The 27,239-nt window shown below is 43.1% G+C and overlaps 1 protein-coding gene across 3 annotated transcripts; it reads right to left on the bottom strand.

The window, feature by feature from the left end:
* Positions 1-571: 571 nt before the first annotated feature.
* LOC106737455 (protein SSUH2 homolog) lies at positions 572-26,818 on the bottom strand. 3 transcript variants are annotated; one of them, XM_014604562.3, is made up of 13 exons: positions 25,794-26,818; positions 19,108-19,166; positions 16,555-16,659; positions 16,095-16,176; positions 13,008-13,137; positions 11,825-11,885; positions 9,232-9,356; positions 8,093-8,155; positions 5,959-6,062; positions 4,882-4,974; positions 3,465-3,570; positions 2,282-2,389; positions 572-1,432 (listed from the first exon to the last, which is right to left on the bottom strand). In XM_014604562.3, exons 1-13 carry the CDS (start codon positions 25,814-25,816, stop codon positions 1,292-1,294), a joined length of 1,200 nt encoding a protein of 399 aa, XP_014460048.1. In that variant the 5' UTR covers positions 25,817-26,818; the 3' UTR covers positions 572-1,291. The 3 variants fall into 3 exon arrangements, with proteins under 3 accessions (XP_014460048.1, XP_014460045.1, XP_019355351.1); XM_014604559.3 differs by lacking the exon at positions 25,794-26,818 and having other exon boundaries at positions 19,108-21,883; XM_019499806.2 differs by lacking the exon at positions 25,794-26,818 and having other exon boundaries at positions 19,042-19,119.
* Positions 26,819-27,239: the final 421 nt, after the last annotated feature.

Consider the following 27,239-nt stretch of genomic DNA (forward strand, 5'->3'; position numbering starts at 1 on the left):
TTCCTTTAAATTCCTGATACTGGTTGGTAAGGATATATTTGGTTCGGTTGTTACCTTAAATTTGCATCTAGTCGTCTAATACTAAGCAATTTATATACGAAGGTTTCAAGTCTGATCCTGCTTACTCTTCTAGGACTTGACTGGAGTTCCTCTCTGCGCTTGCATGAAAGATAACACTGCTATCTATACTAGAGTGTAGCATAACTGCCTTTTACTTCACTGGAAGATAGCCTGCAGCCCTCAAGCACCATCATCTGGTATTTAAAGATAGAAGGTAAGAGATAGGCAGGCTTGATGCCTATCAACTACCCATTTAGCAAAGGAGGGAGTGTTCCTTCTTTCATCATTCCAAGTCCCGTCTCCCCCTGCATTTTTGGGATCTGACTCAGGACATGGAACACTGTATGCATTAGTGTTGCAAATTAACAGTGTACTTGGAAAAGTAGGGTCCATATTTCTTAACTTCAGACACCCTAAAGCTTATTTCCCTTTGCATCATACAGATGCCACATTTTGCAGCTAGACTTCTAAAGCTGTATTTAGCAAAATAAATATAATGCAGAGCCATGAGAATAAAAAAAAAGATTTTAATTCAAACCTCTATTGCACAAAGTTTTAGCCATCCCTCAGTTCCAAGCTGCATTATGACAAATTATTTTTTTTTTCCATTTCACAGTAGATTTGGGAAGGGACACACTAGATGCGCTAAAATTACTAAATGACCTTCATGAATTGTTATTGCACTACCAAGAGAGAACCGTCTCTGCTAACCCTGTGAGCGAGGTCCACTACGTCCACTCTAAATTGAAAGCTGAAAGTTAGTCAGTTTTTGTGAAGGAGAATGCTTCACAAAAGCATTCTGATTATCATGATTGATAAGACACATGATTTTGCTCTTAACGGAGCTAAAATATAGATTTTGGGGGTTTAGTGGCTAAAATGAAAAGTAAGGAAAAACCTTTTTAAAAATAAAGGAAAAACTTTTAAATCAGCCCAACATAAGTTTGCATTATTCTCAGGTTATTTCATTCTTTTAAAGGCTTCTTTTTTCCTTCTGAAACTTAAATCCATTTTTAAATGACAAACTGAGTTTAGATAAAGCCAATGTTTTCATTTTTCTCAAACATTTTCCCCTCCATTTTTTGGCCTAAATTATTTGCAAGCTGTGACCCAATTTTGGTCCTCCTGTAATATCTTCTTTTTTTCACCAAATATTTTTGCCCCCAGACAGATATTATTTCAGCAAAAGTTTTACCCAGTTCTAGTTATCAGCTTCCAACCTATCAGTGAGTTACATGACCAAGCAGCAGCATTTTGCTGGGTAGTCCTTTGCATACACTTTCTTTTCATTTCCAAAGATGTAGAAAGAATCGGACTTCCCTTTCCACTCATATTCCACCCTGGTGAGCGGAATCAACTCAACGGTTTGTTTCTGGAAAAGAAGAACAAATGATGTTTTTATCTCAAACTGAAGATCATCTTAAGGGAACAATTTGAGGGTGATTTATATGGAGGTGCACCTTACTCCTAAATGGCCTGTTTTGGTGCACTGGGATTGTTTATGTGGAAAAGTGCTACTCTCAGCACAAGAACAGGGATCACAGCTGGGTCTCTGCTTTGTTTTAAGTAGCCTGATCCAAAGCTCATTGTGGGAGAGTGAGGAAGTCAAACTGATGATCAGCAACAGCACCAAACTCTATTCATTTGCACATTTATTTCACTCATCTCCAAAGTCCTCTGGGTCTGGTTTAAGTTGTGGTTTTATTAAATAGTTTTTGTCCAGAACATGATCACAAATGCAGGATTCTAGCACTTAAATCATCCCACCCCCACGTGGGAGGGAAACAAGCTGTTCGAGCATGCTGCCACCCCAGCTGAATCTCCTCTTATTGGTAAATATGTGATGTGAAGTCCCTGACAGATGGCAAGTTAGTTACAGTTCAGGCTCATTCAAGTGAACGTTAAGGAGGGACTCTAAATGCAGCTGCTCTGGAAACAAGATGGGAAAAACTGGCTGGAACTGTAGGTCTGTGTTCAGATTTCCCAAGCTGGGAGAATGGTTTTCCATGGTATACAGCAAGTTATAGTATGAGTTTACAATACAACAGGCTTCCTGAATAAAAGGTACCGACTACCTCTTCTTTATTCTGCCATGTTTTCTAACCAGTTTACACGTGCATTTGACATAAACTGGAGATTCATATTTCAGAGATAATATTCTCTCCCTTTTGTCCCCAGTTTAATGTGGAAATGAGCTAAAACCTGCTTGCACGGTACCCACCTGTCTCAATATACGCATTTCTGACGCAAACTGCATTTTATGCGTTGCAATGCATGATTCTGAACCCCGCACAATTTCTGGTTCAGGGAAGCTCCTTAGAGGGTTCACCTAGGAAAATGAAGACAGTCACAAAGGATATAATTATATATCTTTCAAATTGCTGTTTAACATGTTACAGGGTAATACCTTGGCACAATTTAAATTAAGCCTATTGCAGAGGGCTATTCTGCATTAAATGTGCCTACGGAAGCATGCATTTGACCAGAAATTTTCAAAAAGTTAGTTTCCTAAAGGATAAATCTGTTTCACGTTCTAAATACAGTAGCCCAGAATCTAAGCCAATGTTGGTGTGAAAGGGCATTTATAGACGTGCTCCCTGGAGGGACAGGGCAGGAAGCACCTTAATTAGCAAGCCACGCTAATTAAAAGCACCCGAGCATCATGTGTATCAGCATCCCCAAGCTGAAAAATCACAGCAGTGTGCTTGGAACTAAAGCTCGTCAAATGAGCTTTAGTTTAAAGTGCCCAGCCACCATTTTTCAGTGCGGGGCCACTGATACACATGACATTGGAGGCTGCTGGAGCGTGTTAATTTCCGTGCTCCACCACACTAGATTTACAGCACATCAAAGCAGCCTCACTGCATGTCTATTGGAGCCTAAGGGTTGCAACAACACACAGCAATCATAGAGCTGACTAAGCCAAGAACAGAAAGATGGCTGCGTCAGAGAGGATTCTGCATCAGAAGACACCAAGCCACGTTGGTGGCTCTAGATTTCATAAACCCCTTCTTTGAAGTTCCTACTTTTCACTTTCCCCCCTAGCTGGAAATTCTGCCTGGGATCTATATTTTCCCCAGCTTCACGGCAGTTCAGCTTCAGGGTTCTGGTTTATCTCTCTTATTGCTCATCCTAAAGCACTGATTGCTACTACCAATGTTTAACATGACTGTAAAAGGCCACCAGGCATGACACTTAGCAACTCTGCTGTACCGTCATTGGAAAAGTGATGTCACTCTCTTACAAAACCATAGTGAAACCCTCCTATAGACACATTATGACTATTTAATTTTGTCTCTTTCAAAACAACTGTGCTACAAGCGAGTTCATAAGCATATCAGCACTGTGTGTTCAGCACTGGATTCCAGATAAAAACACACTATTATGTTGAAATGTACATTTACCAACACATTTTCATCACAAAGTATTTCCTTCCCAGTGACTTCATGAAAGCGATCTATAGGAAACCCACAGTTGTTGTCAGCCACATATTCAGCAGAATTGTTCTTCCTGTTGGAAAATTCAGAGTGAGAAATAAACGTGTCTAGTTCCCTTGAAAAACTAACATTAGTTTTATAGTACTTTACATCTATTTTACAAGTCCAGGCTTTGAGATGTGCAAAGGATCATGGCTAGAGGAGTTACATGCGGAAGACATGGAACTTCTATGCCTGAGTCCTCTTTCCCTGAAAGCTTATCGAATTCATGCATCCTGAGCTGCGATCAGTTTATGTAGCTAGTCTCTGTGTTGATGTTATCTAGGAGAATATAATCACTAAAGTATCACCACCACCATGGGCAAACTAGTCATTCCCTAGGCAGAATAACTTACATGAAGAGCAGTTCATAGTTCAACCCCAGCAACTTAGAACCAGGGAAAGAAGGTTGTCTCAGTCCAGTGGTTGAGAGCCCTCATGTGAGGAGGAAGGATGTTGGTTCACAACTCTGCTCTGCCAAGATTATTGTTGAGCCATAGGCCCACGTCCACCCCACCCCCATGCTGTCACACTTCAGATTGACTCTTTTTTTCAAATAAATACACTCATTTTGCCCTCAGCAAAACCCACTCCACCTCCCTTAGCCTAGTCATTAGCCCACTCACTTGTAGAAGAGCAAAGGCCTGGGTTCTAGTTTTTTCTCCTCTACACAGTCTTGATAGCACCCAGGTCTCTCTCTGCCACATCCTGGACTGTCACATAACCTACCAGGATACAGACCTGCTCTCTTTAAAAGCCAGAGGGGTTCTGACTGAACCACTTTTGGAACATAATAAACCCCAAAGAGTTGAGATGAGAACTCAGATTTTGCATAGGTCTGGGCAGTAGCAGAAACCTCTAGACTACAACATCCCCATCTTCTAAGAAGAGGTGCACCCCATTCATCAGCTCCTCAGCTCTCCTCTCCATACCAGATCAGGAAGGAGACCTTAGCCCTGGCCAGTGCCCATCCCGAAATTCCTCATCCCAGGCAGGCACTCAAACCATCAGACTCTTGCGGCATGACCTAGCCCCTGCATCTGTACTAGTACTCCCCTCCTTAGGTTTTAGAGAGATGGCAGGGAGGATCATATAGCCCTTCCCTGCTCTTTAAGCACAGGATCTTAACCATAAACTTTAATATGTTGGGCCACATGACTGGATGGAAAAAATCAGCATAGCTTCTATACCAGTAGCATAGGATTTAACAGGAGTAATCTCACTGGAGCTATGTCTGTTTGCAGTAGTTGATGTTTTGGCTTATGAACATGTTTGCAAATGGCCAGCCACTGTGAATACAAACCACCCTCACAGTCAAGCCCTAGGGTCACTGATTTCAACTCACCAAATGATTTTAAGTTCAGAATGGTATAGCAAAAGGCCTCTTCCATTACAACGGGCACAGTGCACCCAACCACGACCATAACAGCGGAAGCAACTGTAAAGGAAACACAATATCAATGCACTTGCTTTAGGAGTAGGCACATCTACACATGATGCTTTAATGCATGTTAAGGGAACACATCTACACATATGTGCCCTTAATGCACATTAAAAATGGTGAATTTAGGTGTGAATAGTTCAAGTGCATTAATGCACATGTAGACGTGTTAAAGCATGTTAATGCTCTGTGTGTGGATTGACTTGGGACTAACTTTGGGACAATCCACATACAGCGTTAATGCACTTAAATGCCCGCACGTGTAAACACCTACCTAAACTTGCTTAATGTGCATTAAGTTAATGCGCATTAAATTTAGGCACACTTAAATGCACATGCAGACACTCCCAATATCTCCTAAATGTCTCCTCCTCCTCACACTTGGGTGCATCTACACAGTGCAAACAGCACTGCTTACAGACGTCTGAGATAGCCCTGCACACAGTCACTCCCAAAGAAAAAGCAACATCTCTGCTTCCATGTGATGTTACGCTTCTCCACAATGTGCTGCCTTCTGTCATATAGACATATCCTTTTCTCTACCTATGTCCGTCTAGGGAAATTATGAGGCATTTAGCTTAGGAATTTTCTCTTGGAATGCATATCTACAGTATGGAGTCCTCAGGTTTCGGTATTTTTGATGCAGTATTATCATTATGGGGTGCAATTAATGAATCAATTACTTTCCTTTCTCTATTTAAGACCCTCCATAAAATGCAGATCTGGCATGCAATACCTCACAGGAATTTTCCATGCCTTAATTCATATTTGAAAAGCATCAACAAACAAGGCACATTTTTTCACCTGCTAACTTAAATAACAAGGCTGCAATGAACATCATCTGAATCTACCATTTAGTTTGGCTCTTTTTTTCTACTGGTGCCTATCCCTACTGTTAAAGAGGAAAAATAAAGAGACGTCTGGTAAACTGAGTGCACAAAGAAATACAGGTTGCCACCTCATGATTTAGCTTTTTCTTACCGTGTGCGTCCCGACCCTCCACAGAATGTGCAAAATCCAGAACTAATATCCGAGGTAGTACTAACAGATTGCCAGCCTGACCCATTACAAGATGAGCAACAAACCTACAGTTAAACAAGAGAGGGAGGGAATCAGAAAAGGGCGCTTTCTAACAATTTGCCTTTCTGGTTTTTTGGTCCATGTTCTCCATAATAACAGTACACAGAAGGATCAGAATGGGGATGGTCTAGCAGGACAGTGCAGTCTTTTATTTAAGTGCATATCTATTTATATACTATGCATACGTAGCTGTGCAACAATAAAGTAGTGAATGCATCCCTGTGCAGAAAACCCACATGCAGTTTAGTTCCACACCACTCTTATTTTGGGGGGCCCACATGAAATTAAGTGCTGCAGGCTGGCCCATTATACATAGATGACTGTTACCCTAATGCAGAGTAATGACCCCATATACACTATCTAATTGTAGAAGACTTAATACTGCAGCTTGCTATGACACAACTCCAGTTATATCACTGTAGAACAAGTTTATGAATCCATCGGTTTAAACAATATAGCATAAAAATCATGATTTAGCTGCATTATGATGTCTTTGGCCCACACTGCTCTGCTATCATCTTTCTGTTCTGTATCTTAGCTGATATTTATAACTTGGTATCAGCATTTAAAGATGGAAGCAGAATCCATCCATATTTGCAGGGCTCACATGCACATGAGACACTAACAGCTACAAATTTCAGAATGAGGCCTACGAACAGGAGGCAAGAATTCCTTCTACATCTATGATTTCTTCCTTTTTAGGAAATGATCAAGGGGGCCCATGTCTCTGAGTCATTTCTGACATAAGTAGCCCGTATCACCCACAGAACATGTTTTTTTTTTCCCATAAGTTGCATCCTTGTATCTCTTTCATTGCATCCTTTGGAGCGTCAAGTCCTTTGCCAGCTTGAACTGCACTCAGAAGAGGTACACCTGTGTTGTTCTACTTTAATACCGACTGACCTAGAGAGGAGCAACTTTGTACCACTGGCAGATGCCCTGCTGGTTCTCATTAACAGCAGGATGCCACAGCACAGAGGTTCTAGCCAATTCCTTCACAGACTTCACATCCTAAATCTACATGGAGAACCTGGAAGAACATGCTAGAGTCTGAAGTGGCTATAGACAGGCAGGCTAGCCACCAAACAGTGAAATACCAGAAGAATATTTACAACCAAATGGGGATTTTTTTTTCTTTATTAACTACTATTAAGTCCATAATACCACAATCATGCACAGGCTTGAGGACACTTTAGATGCTGTCTTCTTCTAGATCCTGGTCACCGACCATTGTAATTTGATGCTAGTATTTATCCTCTTCCCCTCCGCCACCCCACTTTTTATCTGTTCAGATAATATGCATGGCTACAGACAAGGTGACAGGTACAGCATTCAACTTCTGTCGTGAAACCTCCTCAAGTGCTCTGCGTTATGCTAACTTTATTAAAATACCATTTTTGTGGAGTCTTCCAGCTCTTATCACTTCCTTAGGTAGTGACTCGAAACCAGTTGCACTGGGGCTATATTTAATTGCGTCTTTATTAACAAAAAGGTCTGGCATTTAAGTTTAGTAGTATATATACAACAAGGCCTTTTTTTCTCCTGTAACATAGGGGCAGATTCACCTCTCACTGAAAGAAAGATGTGCATTCATATTAATGGACTTTGGATCAGGCCCATAACCTTCTATTCTTTAGTTGTCATATAGCAAATTACGACTCCTTTCTGACCTTTTCTTTTCTCATTGAGAGATTTGTCAAAAACTTGGAGGAGCTGCCTCTCTTTTGAAAGCAGAAGACACCTGTTTCCTCAGTAAATCATTAAGACCTGACTTTATCTCTTCCATACATCTGGAAGGAAGACCAAAGCAAACTGAATGTATTATATGCACATAATTGACACAAGCTCCTAGCTGTGCCTGTTTCTCTCTGATATCTTGATGCCATTTGCTCATCAAGAACTCAGAAAAAGAAAGGAGTAGGAAAGTATGGGCAGAGTGGATTTTATGCCCTTTTCAAAGCATTGTTTTAAAGAAATGTAAGTGCTTTCTTTGTTCTGTACACAAAATATGGGCATGAGAGAGGTTTTAACATACCTTTCCTGATCCAGTACATCGGGTGCACTGGGCTTTACCAGATCCATGACAATTGGGACAACTCTGAAATCAAAGCAAACAGTATAAGTACAGGGCTGCTAGCAAACTGCTCAACTGCGTTAAAAGAAAAAGGCAGCACCTTTCTCTTTTTGCTGGCAGACATGCCCATTGGTTTTACACCCTGCAAGCCAGCATACTTACTTCAGTCTAATTTTCCTTTATGCTGTCAGCCCACTGTTAAAGAAAGCTACAATCCCTAGCTTGGCCCAAAATTCAATCATGAAATTAAATGCTTACTGCACCAGAAGCAGAAATAAAAAGATTGTGTCATCTTCCCATTGAAATATGCACCCAAAGAATTTCTGCTCCTTTCCATACACGAGTCTAGTTGATAAATGGGTAAAAGCTGGATGTATATTTTCTTTACTACGTTATTGCATGTACATAAGAAACAGTTGGGTTGATTGTTCAGCCTGGATTGTTTGTTTTATTTCAGAAGTAAAAATAGTCGTGCTTTGTTCTTTTGGGTGGATACAAATCCTTTTACATGGCAGCCTGCCCATTTGAAATGCACACTCTAGACTATTTCAAGCAGCATAAACAACTCCTTGCCAAAAACAAGTGCTAATCCTTTATCTAAAGCTATTAAAATACTATCTCATTATTTTGAGCAGCAAAAACAATGCTCCCTGCCAGAATCCAGAGTTATCTTCTCTTATCCTAAGCCATGATGGGAAGAAGCAATAAATATAATATCCCAGAATGGCTGTTTCAAATAGTCAAAATAATTGTGCCGAACTATATGCATTTTCAAAGACATATCAAACAAAATTACAGAAATATTATAGAAAAGTGATTTTAAAATTAATACATAATCCAGTCTTCTGCATTTTGGATAGCATGATGCTTATCTCTATGGCATTTGGTTTCCTATCTGTAGAATGGGGATAATATCTGACTTCTCTCACCCTTTGTCTGAAGTTTGATTGCAAGGTTTTTCAGGATGCGGGTGGGTTCTTAATATGTACTTTGCACAATGCAGAGCTAATTCAAGTGAGTCTGTTACTAGATGCCTTTGTGAAATAAGTAATACTCCTTTAAAAGACTCTTACATCTGGGGCAAGAAAACCTGAGGTTACCTGTACTGAATAGGTGTGAGGCACTGGGAAATGCATTTCACAGTCCGTAAACAGGGGAGGTGCATCCACTTCTATTTCCCAAGGGGCAGGGGGTTCTGCGACATCAGGAGAGTCCACAAAGCCACCTAAAGCAAAAGAAAGAAAAGGTAGTCAGGAGTTAGTGTGGCAGGTTGTAAAGCTTCGGGATAGCATGGCACAGGCAAAAACATCACCACCAGACCTGCCTTTTAACACAATGCATATATCAGATCAATGCAGTGGAAGTGTGCCCAGTCCATGGCTGTCATACATTTATCCACAAAACAAATGCACCTTAGTCACTAGCATTTGATCTCTTCCATACGTCCCGTCCCTCTCGCCGCCCTGCTCCTATTCTGCAGGAACTCTTCATAGGGGTGAGTGGTGCTAGTTAGGACCTGTGATTTCTAGGATAACAGCACATGCTCCCTAGGATCTGCGTTCATTCTAATAGCTTGATCTTATTGGTTATAGCCTAGTGCTAATAACACTGAGGTTGCAGGTTCAATCCCCAGTTCAACTACATGATTTCTTGAGGTCCCTTCCAGCCATACTTGTCTATGAACTCTAAGTTAGTGGCAAACCTCCCACTGACTTCACTTGTGCAATATCAGAGCCTAACAGCATCATGCTATCAGGAGCTCAGTGAACAATTGTTCACTAGGACACCCCTGGGGAAGACCAGGACCAATGGATACAAACTCCTGGAAGGCTGCTTCAGGCTCAATCCCAGGAAAAACTCCTTCAGTCAGGGTGTCCAGGCTGTGGAATAAACTCCCTCCAGAGGTGGTGCAGTCACCTACCATGAAGGTTTTGAAGAGGAGACTGGATAGTCACCTCACTGGGGTCACCTAACCCCAGTTGTCTTCCTGCCTAGAGCGGAGGGGGGGTTGGACTCGATGATCTGCAAGGTCCCCTCCAGCCCCTAACCATCTATGAATCTGTACTGAGACCCACTAAATGCCTCAAGGAAGCCAGTTAATCACTGATCAGCTGGGAAGGATTATGGAGCATGGCTGATCTGTCCTGGACTCAAGCCTACTTTGGCCACAAACATGGCAAAGCTACAGCACCACAGAGGCAGCCACAGGAGACATAAACCCTCCCTCCAGTCTCTGGTGCGAGGGAGGCATATGGAATCTGTACCATCTGTAAGGATATCGCAGTCTCTTCCAGCCTTACTAGTGGCCCATCTCTCAGACTGGTGTGGGGTCCGCCTCCTCCCTATTTTGAACAATTTTGGTGAATTGTGACTCACCCTCCTGCAGCAAGCTCCTTGCACTTTCCTTCAGCTAACCCACACAAGGTCACTATGCTTCATGGGCCAAAGAGCCTGCCTAGTAAAGCCTACGTTTATAACCATATAAGGCTACATAAACTTAACTAATCCAACCCTTGTCTCCTTTTTTACACTGCGTCCACACCCCTGAGATTTAAACAGCTTCCTCCCCCACCCCCGCAACTCCCTACCCCCATGATTTCTTTCCCAAAGCCAGAAGGATGTTACAATCCATGTAGCTTTAAGGTCAAAAAGAAACAGCTTCAGACCGCTTGAGTCAATGGGGAAGTTAATTCTATATCAGGCACAATGACTATAACAAGCCGCTTTCTATCCTGTTAAAGAGCATCCGTCTGAAATTTTAAAAAATCATGCTATTTCCTTTTATTATAAAAGGCAACTGCAGTAGATGGTGGGAAAAGTTCCCTAACCAAGCTATTGCCCATAAGTCTGTAAAAAACCATAAGGCCTAATCCGCAGCCCATTCGAAGGCAGCCCACTTAAAGAACCGTGGACCAAGCCTAGAGCAAGTCAGCCCAGAAAAGTAGAAAATAAGGGTGGACTTCAAAAGAGGTTGGCTTCCAGTTTCTGGCATCCAGCACCCATGACACATTCACCCTCCCTTACCAATTTCCTCATTCCTGTCTCCTTTTCTGTGGGGACTTGTTTCAGTGTAAGCCAATAGGAGCAGCATAACCATTGCACTTCTGAAATTAGGCCTCAGGTTTCATTTCAGAAATTGGGGTACTTGATACCAGTAGCCCCTTTTGACATTTTCAGCCTCATATCATAGATTCACAGATTGTGAGTCTGGAAGTGACCTCGGAAGATCATTGGGTCCAGTCCCCCTGCACTAGGCAGGAAAGACAACTGGGGTCAAGTGACCCCCAGCAAAGTGACCGTCCAGTCTACTCTTGAAGATCTCCAGGGTAGGCGATTGCACCACCTCTGGAGGGAGCTTATGCCACAGTCTGGAGACCTGAGCTGTGAAGGAGTTTTTCCTAATGTTAAGCCTGAAACAGTCTTCCAGGAGTTTATGGCCATTACTCCTGGTTATCCTCAAGGGCACTCTGGTGAACAGTTGCTCACCGAGCCCTATATGTACGCCCCTGATGTAGCAGTAAGCCACTACCAAGTACCTCAGTCTTCTCTTTTTCAGGCTGATCACTGAGTTGGTTCATGCATGCTGGACAAGATCATTCATAAAGCCTGTAAGTCCAATGACACAGTAACTCCCCAAAACACTACATCATGTTGTATCTGGTCTCTGATAGGTAAGAGCTATGATTTGCTTACCATTATATGGTTCACTGGATGGATACGTTTCTCTTTTTTCAGTGAAGGTTTTCAGACGATACTGATAAAAGCAAACCAGAGTCAACTTCAATGAAACAGTGCTTTTTATTCACTGTGAGGAGCTTAATCCTGGTCCCACTGAAGTCAGTGCCACAACCTCCATTGATTTCTGTGACAGTAGGATTTGCTCCCAAGCAAACATAAAAACCACAGTCCTGGTTTCAGGGACACGGATTGGACAGAACAGTAGAACAAGGACAATCACAGATGACTGAACTGTGGAGCATAAGGCTGTGTCCTGGCCAACTGCCCAAGAAGTCCTGATACAGAGAAGTGCTAGCATAACCACCAGAGCGTGGGTGTCTACACCACCTCCCTCCCAGAAGCACCATCATGAAACATAGGTCTCCTACTTCCTCATGCTCATGTGTGCTGAACCCTGCATGCAAAGCAATGTAGCATGGTCCTGAGCACACCTGAGAACCTAAGAGTGCCAGTGTGCATCCTCTAAGACAGCTCCACTGATTTTTAGGGACTGGCTCACGCAGAAAGGGAGGGGGTGGGAAAGACGTGTTTCACAATGATGCTTCTGGGTCTAGCAGGGGGCAGTACAGACAAACCCTGGGGGTTCCTCAATCTAGCAGTGATGCTTCACTCCATGGAAACTGGTTGTTTAGCACCACTGAGAGACATCCATGTTTCAGGGCAGGATGTCCGGAGCTTGAGCCCTGGTGAAGACCTGTACAGGAAACTGCTTCATTTGCACAAGAAAAAATCACCTAACAACTTTGATCACTGATATTTGACCCCGACACTTAGGGAAATGCCCTCACCTCACCTGTCCACCCTAAAGAAATCTCTAATGTTATTCTGGCCAGCTTTACAGTGAAGGGGAAAAAATCCTTTTCTGGATTGCACCACAGAGGTTTTTGCTTCATTTCCCACAGTTCCTCTGAAGAAATCACTCTCTATCAGAACAAACCGTTTTTAAAAGGGCCCATCTTAGCTGAAAAGGGCCCATTTTAGTGGGAAAAATTGCAAGGTGGGGCCTAGCTATCAAATACTATTGTGAATATCTCCCACAGCTTCACTTTATATCTGTGATGTGTGTCTGAAGCCATAGGCTAATGCAACAGGACAGGGAATAAACCTGCCGTGCAGTTTTGCCTGCTACTGTACTCACTCTGTATGTGTTGCATGCTGTCAGGTTCTGGACCACCATGTGTTTTGCAGGGGCAGTCCTATAGCAGCACTTGCTGGCTGCATACTCTAGGAAAGCTTCTCTGGCTTCATGCTCAGAAATAGGTGGGATGCTAGAAAAGGAAACAAAAGGCTGAGAAACTGGACGGTTCATTTGCTTCTCAAGAAGATGCTTTTTTAAACAGCAAGGGGGGAAAAAGTCATATCTCAGTAAAGATTGTCAAAAGTGACTTGCAATTAGGCATGCTTCACTTCTGGGTGTCCACATAGAATATCCTTTTCTATCCATCTGATTTTCAGAGGGTTCCTATGGCTGCTTTAAGATCTATCACTGAGTATCTAAAAGTCAGGGCACTTTGACTCACAAATTTCCTACACTACGATTGTTTGCAAAAGTCCGGACTGAATTGTACAATAGTTTTTCAATGGGAAACCAAACAATGACAAAAAATGGTCAAATTAGCTAGGGACAGACGTCACACATAAACTGATTTAAGAGATCAGAAACTGATTTAAACCTGTAACAGAAAAGCTCAGTGCACATAAACCAGGTTGAAAATAGCTGAAACCGGTTTGAGATAAACCTGGTTGAATGTAGTATCAGATTTAACTGTTTTGGGTCAAACTGGTTTATGCAATGTCTCTCCCAGACCCCTTCCTAGTTTAACTTAAACCAGAGTCCCCCAGCATCCCAAATGCTTTGCAGCCCTGGGAGGGGCTCTCTGCTCCAGAGAGCTGGGCTGGCCCTCCCTTCTGCTCCCTGGCTGAAGGTCCAGCAGAGACGGTAAGCATAGCAGCATCTGCCTGGCTTCCACCTGCACGCCCCACGCCTCCACCACTACTCCCTGCTCAAGCAGGGATTCCCCCCTCTCCTCTCTCATACACACTGTAGCCAACATGTGGTCTGCTAGCTAATGCTGAGAGGTGTCTGTGTAAGGTAGACAAGACAAAGGAAGACAGGACAGTGTCTGATTAGGGCTTTTTGGAGTTAAAAGAAAAGCTTGAACTAATGAGAAAGGCTGTTGTTTTCTTGATGGGCTGATAAGCAATGTATCAACTCCCTGCTGTGAAATGCTATGTAACTCCCTGCTGGCTCCATCACAGGAGCAGTGGAGGGAACCTCTCCCTAATCAGAGCTTCCTGCCAGGGCCTGGCCATACCCCCTCCCCCTCAGCTCAGCACTGTGAAAGGGAAGGGAGGGCTGCTCTAGCATCCCCTGGCTTCTAGCCTGAACCACTGCAGGCATGTGCCTGCATTTTTTAAAGACCAGAGGGGATGTTTGTGGCTATGGACCAACATTCAAAAAGCCTGAGCCTGAATTGATTCAATCTTTGCAGGTTAGTCTAGCCTGGCTAGGCTAAATCAGTTTTTTAACCAGGCAAACATCCCAGTAATGCAGGTGCATGCCTGCAGTGGCTCAGGCTAGAAGCCGGGGGGGCACTTCTAACCTGAGGGAGGAGCAGTCCTTCCTTCCTTCCACAGAGCTGAGCTGTGGGGTGCATGGCCAGGCCCTGACAGAATGCTCTGATTAGGGAGGGGTTCCCCACATCTTGAACAGCCCAGCAGGGAATGTTTATCACCCCTAACTCAGTGTTTATCACCCCATTAAAAAAACAGAGGGACATTACCAGCTATCTGTTGATTCTGTTTTTGTCTTGTGTGCCACGGCTTGGAGGTAGGCAGTATGTGGTCTTCCAGCTAATACTGAGAGGTGTCTGTGAGGGACAGGGAATGCCTGCTTAGCAGAGAGCGGGGAGGGGAGCAGGCAGACACTGCTGTGCCTAAAAGTCTCTGCCAAAGCTGCAGCCAGGGAGCAGAGAGGAGGGGCCAGCCCTGCTGTGGAGCAGAGAGTCCCGCCCAGCCCAGAGACCATGCTGGGATGCTGGGTGAGTCTGATTTAATTTAAACCATCAAGGGGTCTGGGACAGACATTGCATAAACTGGTTTGAGCCAAATCAGTTAAGTCCGATGCTACATTCAACCAGGTTTATCTCAAACCAGTTTCAGCCATGCACAAACTGATACGTGCACATCTGTTCTGTTACAGGTTTAAACCAGTTTCTGATCGCTTAAACCGGTTTATGTGTAATATCCATCCCTAGATAATTTGACCATTTTTGTGCGGTTACAAACTGGTTCAGCCTAGCCAGGTTAGACTAACCTGAAAAGATTGAATCAATTCAGGCTCAAGGCTTTTTTAATGTCTGTCCCTAGCCTTTTCCTGGCATTATAGGATCAGGAGGGACTTCAAGAATCATCTAGTCTGGTCCCCCACCCCTCTCCTCCCCAGACATGCAGGATATTATTCCTAAATCAGCCCAGAGAGATATTTATCCCACTTCTTCTTGAAAAACTCCAAAGGAGCTTTGCAACTTGTCTTGGGAGCTTGTTCTATTGTACCATGACATTTCAGTTAAGGAACCCTCCCTCACCCAATATTTAATCTACGTCTTGGCTGCAGTTCAAACCCACAAATCAGATCTCTCAATCCTAAAGTTCCTAAATACTGGAGTGCAAAATCAGATGTGTCCAAGCTCAGATCTAAATTCCCCAATGTCAGTGTTCAGAATCAGTGTTTGAATACAGCAGCAGATAGTGATCCCTTCAGACTGTTGCTCTGAAGCCAAATGCTGGGTGTGGACCAACAGCTTGGCTCAGTCTCATCCTCTTCTCATTGTTTATTCTATTTTCTGTTGTAAATTGAAAGCGAAGTGCTTTATTTTAAAATGTTTGCCTTCATTTTTTCAATTTAAAGAGAAACCCTCCAGGCAGTGGAAAGAGACAACAAGCAAACCAGCTTTCTAAAACCAGCTATTATTAACTAATGCTAAATATGAAAGTTCCCATAACACTTCAAAAGGATTAGCATCAGGCCCAAAGTCAAGATAGCATCAGTCAGCTTCCAAGCAACAAGACTGATAGCTCTCAGCATTCATTTATCTAGCTAAATAAAGAAATTAAATGTGGAAATCTGGTGTAGGACTTACACTGTGATTTCACTGTCCTTAATAGCTAATGATGTTAAAGCGAGTACAAAAGGACTGGAGTAGAGGTATAAAGGGTATCTTACCTCCACTCGTTCTGTTGTAAAGTGGAATCATTGTGCTTTCCTTGGGACAGCAGATCAACCCGGGCAGGCAAACTATTCTTTCCTGCAAAGAAACAACATCAAGAATAGTTGATTAAGGCAAGACTAGCTGGTCATACCCAGTAACATGCATTGCTGCTGGTTTAGAAGGATGCACATGATGAATTAGCATCTCTGCTCATTATAAGATAACTTGCATGCTGATCATCATCCTCCCCCCATTATCCTACACCTTTTTGTTATTCTCATTCACCTGTTGCATTGTACCATAAACTAGATTAGAAGCTGGAACTGCCATTTTACCATGCATCTACATAGCACCTTAAAAAATTAGTCCTGAGTGCTATTACAGTGCTAACAAGAGTTTATTGTTTAAGAGAGAGAGACATGTTGCCACAGGGGAATAAATAGCCTGGATGCATATGCAAAAGATAGTACATACCACAATCTCTTGAACCGTCCCTTTCAGCTCCAGTGACGTTGTCCACCAGTTCCATAGGAGGTGCAGTTGGTTCTGTATTGGGCAAGTGGTAAGGACCAGAGACGTCTATGAAATGAGTTGAACAGAAATTAATTTTGGTAGCATTCCCCAAAGTACTGCTAGCAGAGCATGCACTCAATTTGCAGGGAAACTGTCATTAATAAATAATGCAACAGAAAGAACAGGAAGTGTGTAATCAGCATTGAAGGCTGGCTCAAGTAATGATCGCAGAGCCTCATCAGAAGGGAGTCTAACAATTAAGCATGGATTAAGCATTGGGAGTGAAGTTTTAACAAGAGTGCATTGACTGCAATCAGCATGCTGCACATTCCCAGTCAATTTGGCCTACCCCTAGAAGTGACTCCAGGAACCAGGCGTGTCAGCAAAATGGTTCGTACGTGACTTAGTTACCATTTCAAACTTTAGTCATTGGCTCGAAGGATCCTGCCGTAGCACATGAACAATTGAATTCAGGGAAGCGGTTAAGAAATGACCAGAGAAGGTGTCAGTGATATTGTGAAAAACAGAAAGCTTTTAAACTCATGAACTTTAGCTCAGTGGAGCTCAGATGTCTTGCAAAATATCAGGATGAGTCTAAGTTGTAGATTCCCTTTGTGGATCATAAATAAATATGTCCTTCCAGTATTCCCTTCTAGTCAGGCTGTGGCAACCTCGGATGGGAATGTATATTCTGCTAACAGAAGACCAGAGAGATACCAGAGAGATACTTCCAATATTTCAAAAGAGGGCATGGAACTGAGCAAAAAAAGGAGAAAGACAGTAGGGAGCAATCTCTCTATCCATCAAGCCAGAAGAGGAAAGGAAGTGATTCAAAACAATGATCTTTTCTAGGAATTAGCCCTGAAAAAAGATTTAACAATCCTGAGATCTTAGAGTTTCCTAAATAAACCTATTTCAGTAGCAAACCTACCTGTTCCCTGAATTCAGTATGAAGTTGCTCAAAAGCAGCAAAGTCCAATAAAAATAAAAGCCCCCTCAGCTAATTTGTTGGGGAAAATCTCTACTGATTCAGGCTTTACCTTCTAGCTGGTACAGTCTGCAGGCTGACAGGATGCTTCTTCTTTAAATTATAACCTTTGCATAGAAGCAGTAATATTGCTCTCTAAGTACAGAGGAAGAGCGCTGTATTTATTGAATACTCCTACATTCATTGGAAATTTCCAGTTGCATAATCTGCAGCACGGGCCTGGGAAATTACTGGGATTGTTACCTTTTACTATGGCTCAGCTTTCAGTTACCTGCGTGGCTACAATTCATATACCCCGACGCCTGTGAATCAGGTATTTAAGAGTTTCTTCCTTGCCAGATTTTTATCACTGTGTGCCTGGGGGGAAATTTCTCTCGGCCTCCATCTCTTCATGTCTATAAATGGAGATAATTACATGTACTTCCCCTTACATCCATTTGAGATTCATTGTACCATTTACTGCAGTTGACCAGTCTGTGCTCAAGACTGACCTGGGCATGTGGTTGCCTGCATGCTGCCAGGTAAAGACCTAAGTGGAACTGGCAGAGCTGCCTGGAGAAAACTCATACAACACCTGTCCTAAAACAAACTTGACTTAATTTGATGCTATGAGGTCCTGAATTACAAAAGCGCTAAATTCATTCCCAATTTTTTTTGCATTGATGTCACCACAAAGTCTCCCGTAAGTCAATGGAGTTGTGCAGTGTGTACACATTTGGGTCCCAAGTAACTAAAAGAACAGAAAGAAATGGAAATGTATTCACTTGTTCTCACCTACCTGGGATGCTAAAAATGCAACAATTATCTTTGTCCTGCATCCTCAGTGCTGTATGTTGAGGCCCCCTAGACTCCTCCGACTCCAAGCGAGCCAAACATATTAGCACAGGCAGCACACCTGTTGCTGTTGTGAAGCTGATTTTCATGTCATCATATGAAGAGTAAATATTTGAGTAACTCCACCTTTCCTGACCAGCCACTGAAACTGCATCTCTTGGGTAACTGCAAGGCACAGGACTTTCAAGGTAGAAACAAGCAGCGTATCTCAAGTTTCACAACGTAAGGTGCACGTGCACTAGGCAGCATGCCTGAGCAAGAAAGAAACTGGGGCTAGCCTTCTTTTGTGCTCTCCTCAATAGAAAATTTCACCCCTCCCATCTGTAATATTTGTCATACAGGAGAGACTCACATTTAGGTCATAATACCTGTTTTACCCTAGGGTTAGTCTTTCTAGCATACCAGCTCTGCCACTGTGGTCAAAAAGTAAAATGGCATCATTTTCAATGCTTCCAGCAAATCAATTATGCTCCAGTTTTATGTTACTGTTGTTGCATAAGTCATCTGAAAACCAGTCTTTCTAGGGAAAATGGTATCTGTTTTTTCCTTTAGTTTTCCTCATACCTCAGACAGAACAACAAACAAGCCCAAAGACAGTAAGTTGGCCAATTTTGCTTGAAACCAACCTTTTTTGTGGTTTAGATATTATCTTGGTTAATCCACTGCTGATTTACAAGCATCATTGTCCATACCTTGTGCAACAGCAGAAGAAAGGAGATATTGGCTTCCATAGTCCACGTGGCTTTTATTGCTGTTGAAAGAATGCAAACAGAGAAGATCATGGGAGAATGCCTTCTGGGAGAAGGTAGGGATGCATCTCAAGTTATGACTCATAATAATGTAGCATCAAAGCTATTTAGTATTTATGGCCCCTGATCACTACACGGACCTTCCCCAGAAGGAGTGTTGAAGGCATGGCAACAGGGAAATTTAGGAAATTTTCATTTTGCCACTGCCTGTGTTGTATTGTGTTAGCTTGAAGCATGACTTTGACCTCTGAGAATGCAACAACAAAAAAAATTCCCTGCAAGCAGTCTATGTCTCAGAGATAAAGAAGTATATGGCTAAAGCACGAATTACCAGAAAAACGCAAGCTGGCTTAGACTTCACAAAGGATAGTAAAATAAAAATTCTGCATCTATATAAGGCTGGGCACCAATTATTCTGAAAATTCTAGTTCGTGCCATTATAGCCTGCTTTTCTGATTTATTTGGAATTAATTTTAATTTATCCTGCTGTCACAGGCAGCCTCTTCATAAAGTGATCAAGATGCATCTGGAATCAAGTTAAATTTTTCTCACCTCGCTACTCTGATTGGAAGCCCGTTCCAGAACTTACTGTTGTAATGGGTAGAGAGCTTCTAATTTTGAGCCTAAATTTATTCATGGCTGTTTTATACGCATGTGCCAACAGAGTTTATAGCTCTTTTCCTCCCTGGTGTTTATCTCCCTGAAGTGTATACAGACAGTAATCATATCCCATCATATCACTGACTGGATCACCTTTTATGATACTACTGCTGTAGTAACATAAAATCATAGAAAATTAGAGTTGGAAGGGACATCAGGAGGTCACATCTAGTCTTAAAGCAGGACCATCTCCCACTAGATCATCCCAGCCAAAGCTTTGTCTACCTCGGTCTTAAAAACATCCAAGGATGGAGATTCCACCACCTCTCTGGGTAACCTGCTCCAGTGTTTTACTCCCCTCCTAATAAGAAAGTTTGTCCTAATAACTAAACAGAACTTCTCTTGCTGCAACTTGAGACCATTGCTCCTTGTTCTGTCATCTGCCATCACTGGGAACAGGCCAGCTCCGTCCTCTTTCGAACCCCCCTTCAGATAGTTGGAAACATTCTTTCTGCTTGCTTTCCATCTTTCTATTCTCTGATACTCCCTTTTCCATTGCCACATAATGTCTGTGAAACTCTTATGCCCTCCAACACCATAGTAATAGCTCCATTAAAATAAGGGGGAATGCATAGCTGCAGATATTTGTAATACAAGATGGGGCCTTTCATAGTTAATTCAAATGCTATTGAGCCCAATAGTGACAGGCAGCTTTTACTTTTTGATTGCTACTGATGAGAAATCTAAAAGGATAATTAAGTCTCAATCAACCACTAAGAGGTCAGGTATCCACATTGCTTAGAACTTACCCAGTGTACACCCTAGAGAAGCCAATGATTGACTGGGAACAAATAATCATTTCTCAGCCTCAAAGATAGTCTCTCTTGGCACTTTTACCCATCCACCGGGGGCAGGGTGCTTTAATTAGAGTGGCTGCAGAAGCCACTCTATTTAAAGAGCTGCAGCATCTTGTGTATTAGCATCCCTGTGCTTCAAAATGGCAGCAGGGGTACTTGAGCTAAAGCTCATTCGATAAGTGATAGTTATAGCACTCCTGCTGCCATTTTGAAGCACAGGGAGACCCTCTGGGTTAAAATCCGTGGGGAACACAGCACGGGGACACAACAGTGGGAGTCTACCACAGTCTATCCACCCAAAGTCAAGAGCTTGACCAGGAGTTCACCCAGGAACTGGCTGAGGCCACATACTCCAGGACCATGGTTGTCATGGGTGACTTCAACTACCCAGACATCTCATGGGAGGATCACTCAGCAAAATCAAAGTGGTCGCAAAGCTTCTTATTGTGCGTGGATGACCTCTACCTGACTCAAGAAGTCTATGGGCCAATGAAAGGTAAAGCGCTGCTCGACCTGGTACTGGCTACTGGGGATGACCTAATCAGCAACCTAGTGATCGATGGGAAGCTGGGTGACAGTGACCACGAGCTGATCACCTTCACCATCCGCTGTAAAGCTGGCAAGTCAGTCAGCAACACTGAAGTCCTTGACTTCAGGAAAGCCAAATTTGACAAGCTCAGGAGGCTTGTCAGTGAGGCCAGAAGGGACCACGACCCCAGGGGGAGGGGAGTTCAGGAAGAGTAGTTGCTCCTCAAGGGAGCGATCCTCAATGCACAAGCTAATTCTATTCCATCTCGGAGTAAAGGCAGCAAGAGGGCACAGCAGCCCCCCTGGCTCTCCAGGGATCTAGCAGACCTCCTGAGGCTAAAAAGAAAGGCCTACAAAGGATGGAGAATGGGGTTCACCTCCAAGGAGGAATATTCTGCACTGGTCCAGTCCTGCAGGGACCAGGAAAGCCAAGGCTGCAACTGAACTCTAACTAGCTTTGAGTATCAAGGACAATAAAAAGTCCTTTTTCAGATATGTGGGGGGCCAGAGGAAAAGAAAGGGGAACATTGGACCCCTGCTAAATCAGATGGGACAACTGACAACTGACGCCCAGGAAAAAGCCAACCTATTAAATGGGTACTTTGTGTCGGTCTTTCATCAGTCCCACGGGATGCCCATGCCCACTACGGGACAGGGAGGTGTGGGTGAGGGAGATCCCCTGCCCTCCATCAATGCTGACCTTGTGAAGGAACACCTTGAGAGGCTGGATACCTTCAAGTCAGCCGGCCCTGACAATCTACACCCAGGGTACTCAAGGAGCTGGCGAGCATCATAGCCCAGCCCCTGGCACGGATCTTTGAGAACTCCTGGCGCTCTGGTGAAGTGCCCGAAGACTGGAAGAAGGCCAATGTGGTGCCTATCTTCAAGAAAGGGAGGAAAGTGGATCCAGCAAACTATAGGCCCATCAGCCTGACTTCTATCCCAGGGAAGATCTTAGAAAAGTTTATTAAAGAGGCCATCCTTAATGAACTAGCCAATGCCAACATCCTGAGGGATAGCCAGCATGGGTTTGTTGAGAGTAGGTCTTGTTTGACCAATCTCATTTCCTTTTCCGACTAGGTGACCTATCACCTGGACAAGGGAGAAGAGATTGATGTCATATATCTTGACTTCAAAAACGCCTTTGATCTGGTATCCCGTTGTCACCTCTTGGCAAAACTGGTCAATTGTGGCCTTGGGTCCACCACGATCTGCTGGCTGGGAAATTGGCTCCATGGTCAGACCCAGAGGGTGGTAATTGATGAAAGTCAATCATCATGGTGCCCTGTGACCAGTGGGGTCCCCCCCCAAGGCTCTGTCCTCGGACCCATATTGTTCAACATCTTCATTAATGATGTGGACACTGGAGTCAGAAGCGGACTGGCTAAGTTCACTGATGACACCAAACTTTGGGGCAAAGCATCCCACCTGAGGACAGGAGGGTGATTCAGACTGACCTGGACAGGCTCAGTAAGTGGGCGGACAAGAACCTGATGGTGTTTAACACTGAAAAATGCAAGGTTCTCCACCTTGGGAGGAAAACCCTGCAGCATCCTTATAGGCTCGGCAGTGCTACACTGGCTAGCACTACGGAAGAAAGAGACCTGGGGGTCATCATTGACCACAAGATGAACATGAGCCTGCAGTGCGATGCTACAGCTAGTAAGGTGACCAAAACGCTGGCTTGCATCCATAGATGCTTCTCAAGCAAATCCCTGGACATCATTCTCCCATTGTACTCAGCCTTGGTGAGGCCGCAGCTGGAGTACTGTGTCCAGTTCTGGGCCCCACAATTCAAAAAGGATGTGGAGAAGCTTGAGAGAGTCCAGAGAAGAGCCACATGCATGATCAGAGGTCAGGAAAACAGACCTTATGATGACAAGCTGAGAGCTATGGGGCTCTTTAGCCTGGAAAAGCGCAGGCTCAGGGGTGATCTGATGGCCACCTATAAGTTTATCAGGGGTGACCACCAGGATCTGGGGGAACGTTTGTTCACCAGAGCGCCCCAAGGGATGACAAGGTCGAACAGTTAGAAACTCCTCCAAGACCCTTTCAGGCTGGACATAAGGAAGAATGTCTTTACTGTCCGAGCCCCCAAGGTCTGGAATAGCCTGCCATCGGAGCTGGTTCAAGCACCTACATTGAACACCTTCAAGAGAAAATTGGATGCTTATCTTGCTGGGATCCTATGAGCCCGGCTGACTTCCTGCCCTTCAGGTGGGGGGCTGAACTCGATGATCTTCCAAGGTCTCTTCCAGCCCTAAAGCCTATGAAATCTATGAAATTTATGAAGTGCAGGGACACTAATACATGAGATACGGAGGCTGGCTAGAGCGTGGTAATTACCACTTGATTAATTGAGTCTGCTCTGATGCACTGTAATCCCAGTGTGCTGGAGCCGCCCCATATCATGTCTACAGACACCACCTAGGTCTGAGATTATGGCTAGCGTAATATTTACACTCCCAGAACAGTACCTGTGTTGCAGATAAATTGACGAGTTCAGATCCCTTAGGATGGAACTTTTTTAAATAACCACAAAGGGCTGAGTCACAACACCTGGATGCGTTTGATCAAGTTTGCAGAGTTTTACTGTGATTCTTATGCAAAGCTTTGGTTAGACCTTATTTCAAAGGAAAACTTTAAGATTTCCGGTACAGTTCAAAAGGCAGATTAGAGCCAGGACACTAAAGCTACAATTGCCAGGTCTTTGCTTGTATTGGTGATCATAGTCTTTGCTTCCCTCGTTACTACTGATAAGCTCGGGTTTTATCTCAATCCAAGCATCTGGAATCAGGCCAATTAAGAGTTTCCTTTTACTCTTTGTATTAATAACGCAGGCACGATTTGAAATATTAAATATATATTTTAAATCATTGTAATTTTTTTAAAGCAGAACTCTGCCAGGCACTTGAAGCTACATTCACAGACATTTTATAAATCAAAACCTATGTTATGTCATTAGATGCTTCCCCTTGATAATTCTTGATTAGAATCTCATAAACATTTCATTAACAATCTCTATAAAAATTAACAAGAGCATTTAGCTACATAACATAGGATAAAATAAATAACCAGTGATCATAGTTTGCCAACCCAAAAATGTATCTGAATTTTGTAGGTTTTTTTAATTGGATAAGTAGATCTGTTTAGAGTTATGCTAGATTTGTGGTTTAAAAAATGAAATCCAAGTCAGGTTAAAAAATATGGAAAGATTCCAACACATGCTGTAGATATACCACTGCTATGACTAAAAGACCTAGGAAGCCAAAGTTTGATCTCATTTATACCAGTGTCAGTTCTAAGTTACTGCCCAAAAGCAGTTGAGGAAAAGGATAACCTCATGCTGTTCAACCAAATGGGGTGTGAATCTTAAAATGGCTATTCACATTTCTGAAAATGCTGGGCAAGCTGTTTCCTGGCATTTCTGAGACTTTCTGCCTTTAGTGGAACTAGAAATAGTGCAAATTTAGCCCCATATCACAGCCCAAGCCATAGAATGGAAATGAAGAGGGGTACATAAACAAAAGAAAATGGAGGAAAGAGGTTAGCAGAAAGAGAGACAATATACTTAATGTGAAAACAGACCCAAAAACTGTACATAAAGGGGAACCACTAGTGTCAATGCAGATCCCCTGCTGTAAATCCACTACTGTATCTTTGGTGGAGACATTACAATTTACACTACTTGAGTTCCTAGCCCAGTGTGTCTCGTGGATAAATGAAAAATTCATATTACTGCTAGTAATGAAAAGTGTGCTTCTAAGTGCAGGAATTTCAATATTTCTCTGGCAAAAGTTAATAGGGTCTAGTTTCAAGGTGCAATCTGCAAAATAACTGAGTGTTCATACTGCACTTCAGCATCACTTGGGGGAAAATGCTGCATTATCTACAATAAAGTCACTACACTCTGTAGTAACATTATTGTTCGATGCAGTCTTTAGGTATTCCAATATAGAGAGTTTTTTCAGAGGAGAAGGACAAACATTTATTACATTCTAAGTTAAGGATGAACTGTAATTGTTTTGCTAGGTTTCAAATAGAAAATTAGGCACAAACCTTTAACTAATGGCAAATGTGCATCCTTATAAATGTGTGGGCTTTTACACATATATCTCCGGCATTCAGAATTGAACATGGTTTTGTGTACTGTATTTCTCCCCTTGACAACATCTCTGCCATGTTTCAGTGAGCAAAGATTTTATTTTCCTGAGCAGCAAACTCATAAAAATGGGAGTTTCAAGAGGAAATAAAACATCTCTTGTAGTCATGACACAGAAGGCAGGCACCTTGGTAAACCTTCTGCTAGATAACACAGAGAAAGTAACATTACTTGATAGCCTCAGTTGGCATTAAGCAGAACTTTTATAGAAAACTTTCTTTGACCCAATAGCAACACAAATTGAGTGGAGTACTTTTACTTTTTATAGATTATACCATTAAACCTAAAAGAGTTCAACTGAGTTATATTACCAAATCCTACCCCCTGATTTTTAACTTTTGTTTAAATGAACCTCAATATCATGCTTCCTCTAATTATTATATTAATATACCTCACAGAGTGACCGATTGCTTCCACGATCCTTCCAACTGCATAGGATTCATTTTTGAGAAGAAATAGAAATTCTTTTTCCTTAAGCTCACCTGATTAGCGGCTCTTGCTCCATTGTTGCTGAAAGACTGCTGCTTGCTTGACAAATGACACATCCTGTGTTGGTTGTTAGTTTTAAAAGGCCTTGCAGTTGGAGGAAGTTGCAATGGCTATGTGAAACTGGAAAATACAGGATTATGCAGTTCTCTCTGGGGTTTTAACTTGTCACCCAACTGGTATGTAATCTGCTAGGATCAGTTTGAGTTATTTTATTAAACAGCTGCTTATCAAATCATATTGGAAACCAGTTTGCACATAGCTTTTCTCACTGAATTAAGGCAGATCAGCAGAGCCTATTTGATTGCTATTACTGAGTGTTTAGTGTCTGTTCTGCTCTGAGTGTCACTTTTGCCAGCGGTCACGAATTTGGGACTTTTGCAGAAGTTCCATTTCCTGTTGCAGAGATAAAGTTGGTAAGCAGCCAGGGTACGCTGTGCTATAATTAATAATCTGTGGTCCTGTTTGCCATGAGCAGCAGGGGTGGGAGGGTGAAGAACAGTACACACAAAATGTTGCGTGCCCTATCACCAACCAGCAGTTCGCCATGCCCTTAATAAGATGCCCAGTGATATGTAAATTCTCCCATTGATTTCAATGGAACAGGATCAAGCCCTTGATTTCTTCGGGGATTACCTAATGTCACATCTCTGGTGTAGCCCAGAAGCCCAAGCACACCCCACCCATCTGCTCTCAGCCATGCATACCAAATCCTTGGAGGCATCCTTCCATCACTGTTCTATAGGGCTAGGGATGGAAGTTACACATAGACTGGTTTAAGTGGTCAGAAACTGGTTTAAACCTGTAACAGAACATAAGTTCAGTGCACATAAACCAGTTTCAAAATGGCTGAAACTGGTTTAAGATAAACCTGGCTGAATGTAGTATTAGACTGAACTGATTTGTGTCAAACCAATTTATGGCACTTCTGTCCCAGACCCCTTCCTGGTTTAAGTTAAATCAGAGTCCCCCAGCATACCAGCATGCTTTTCAGCCCTGAGCTGTGCTGTCTGCTCCAGAAAGCAGGGTTGGCCCCACCCTCTCCTCCCTAATTGGAGCACTATCACTGCTTCGGCTGCTGAGGAGGTGGAGACTGCAGGCACAGCAGGGTCTGCCTGGCTTCCCTCTGCCCCCCCTCAACCGCTCGCTATGCAACCAGGGATTCCCCCACTCCCTCCCATCTCTCTCCCACAACATGGACACTAGCCTGCATCTGGTCACGGTCATGCCACCCCCATGCTAGCTAATGCTGAGAACTGCCTGTGTTTGTGTGTCTCTAATTTCACTGGGACAAAGGCAGACAGAACAGTGTCCGCTTAGGGCTTTTTCAAGTTAACCAATAGGTCTGCTGGTAACATCCCTCCATTCCTGCTTTGCAAAAAGCTGGTTAAGAAGAGCTTGAACTAATGAGAAATGCTTTTGTTTTCTTGATAAGCTGTGAT

The sequence above is a fragment of the Alligator mississippiensis genome, chromosome 12 (genome assembly GCF_030867095.1).
Source record: "Alligator mississippiensis isolate rAllMis1 chromosome 12, rAllMis1, whole genome shotgun sequence".
NCBI classification, from domain to species: domain Eukaryota; kingdom Metazoa; phylum Chordata; order Crocodylia; family Alligatoridae; genus Alligator; species Alligator mississippiensis.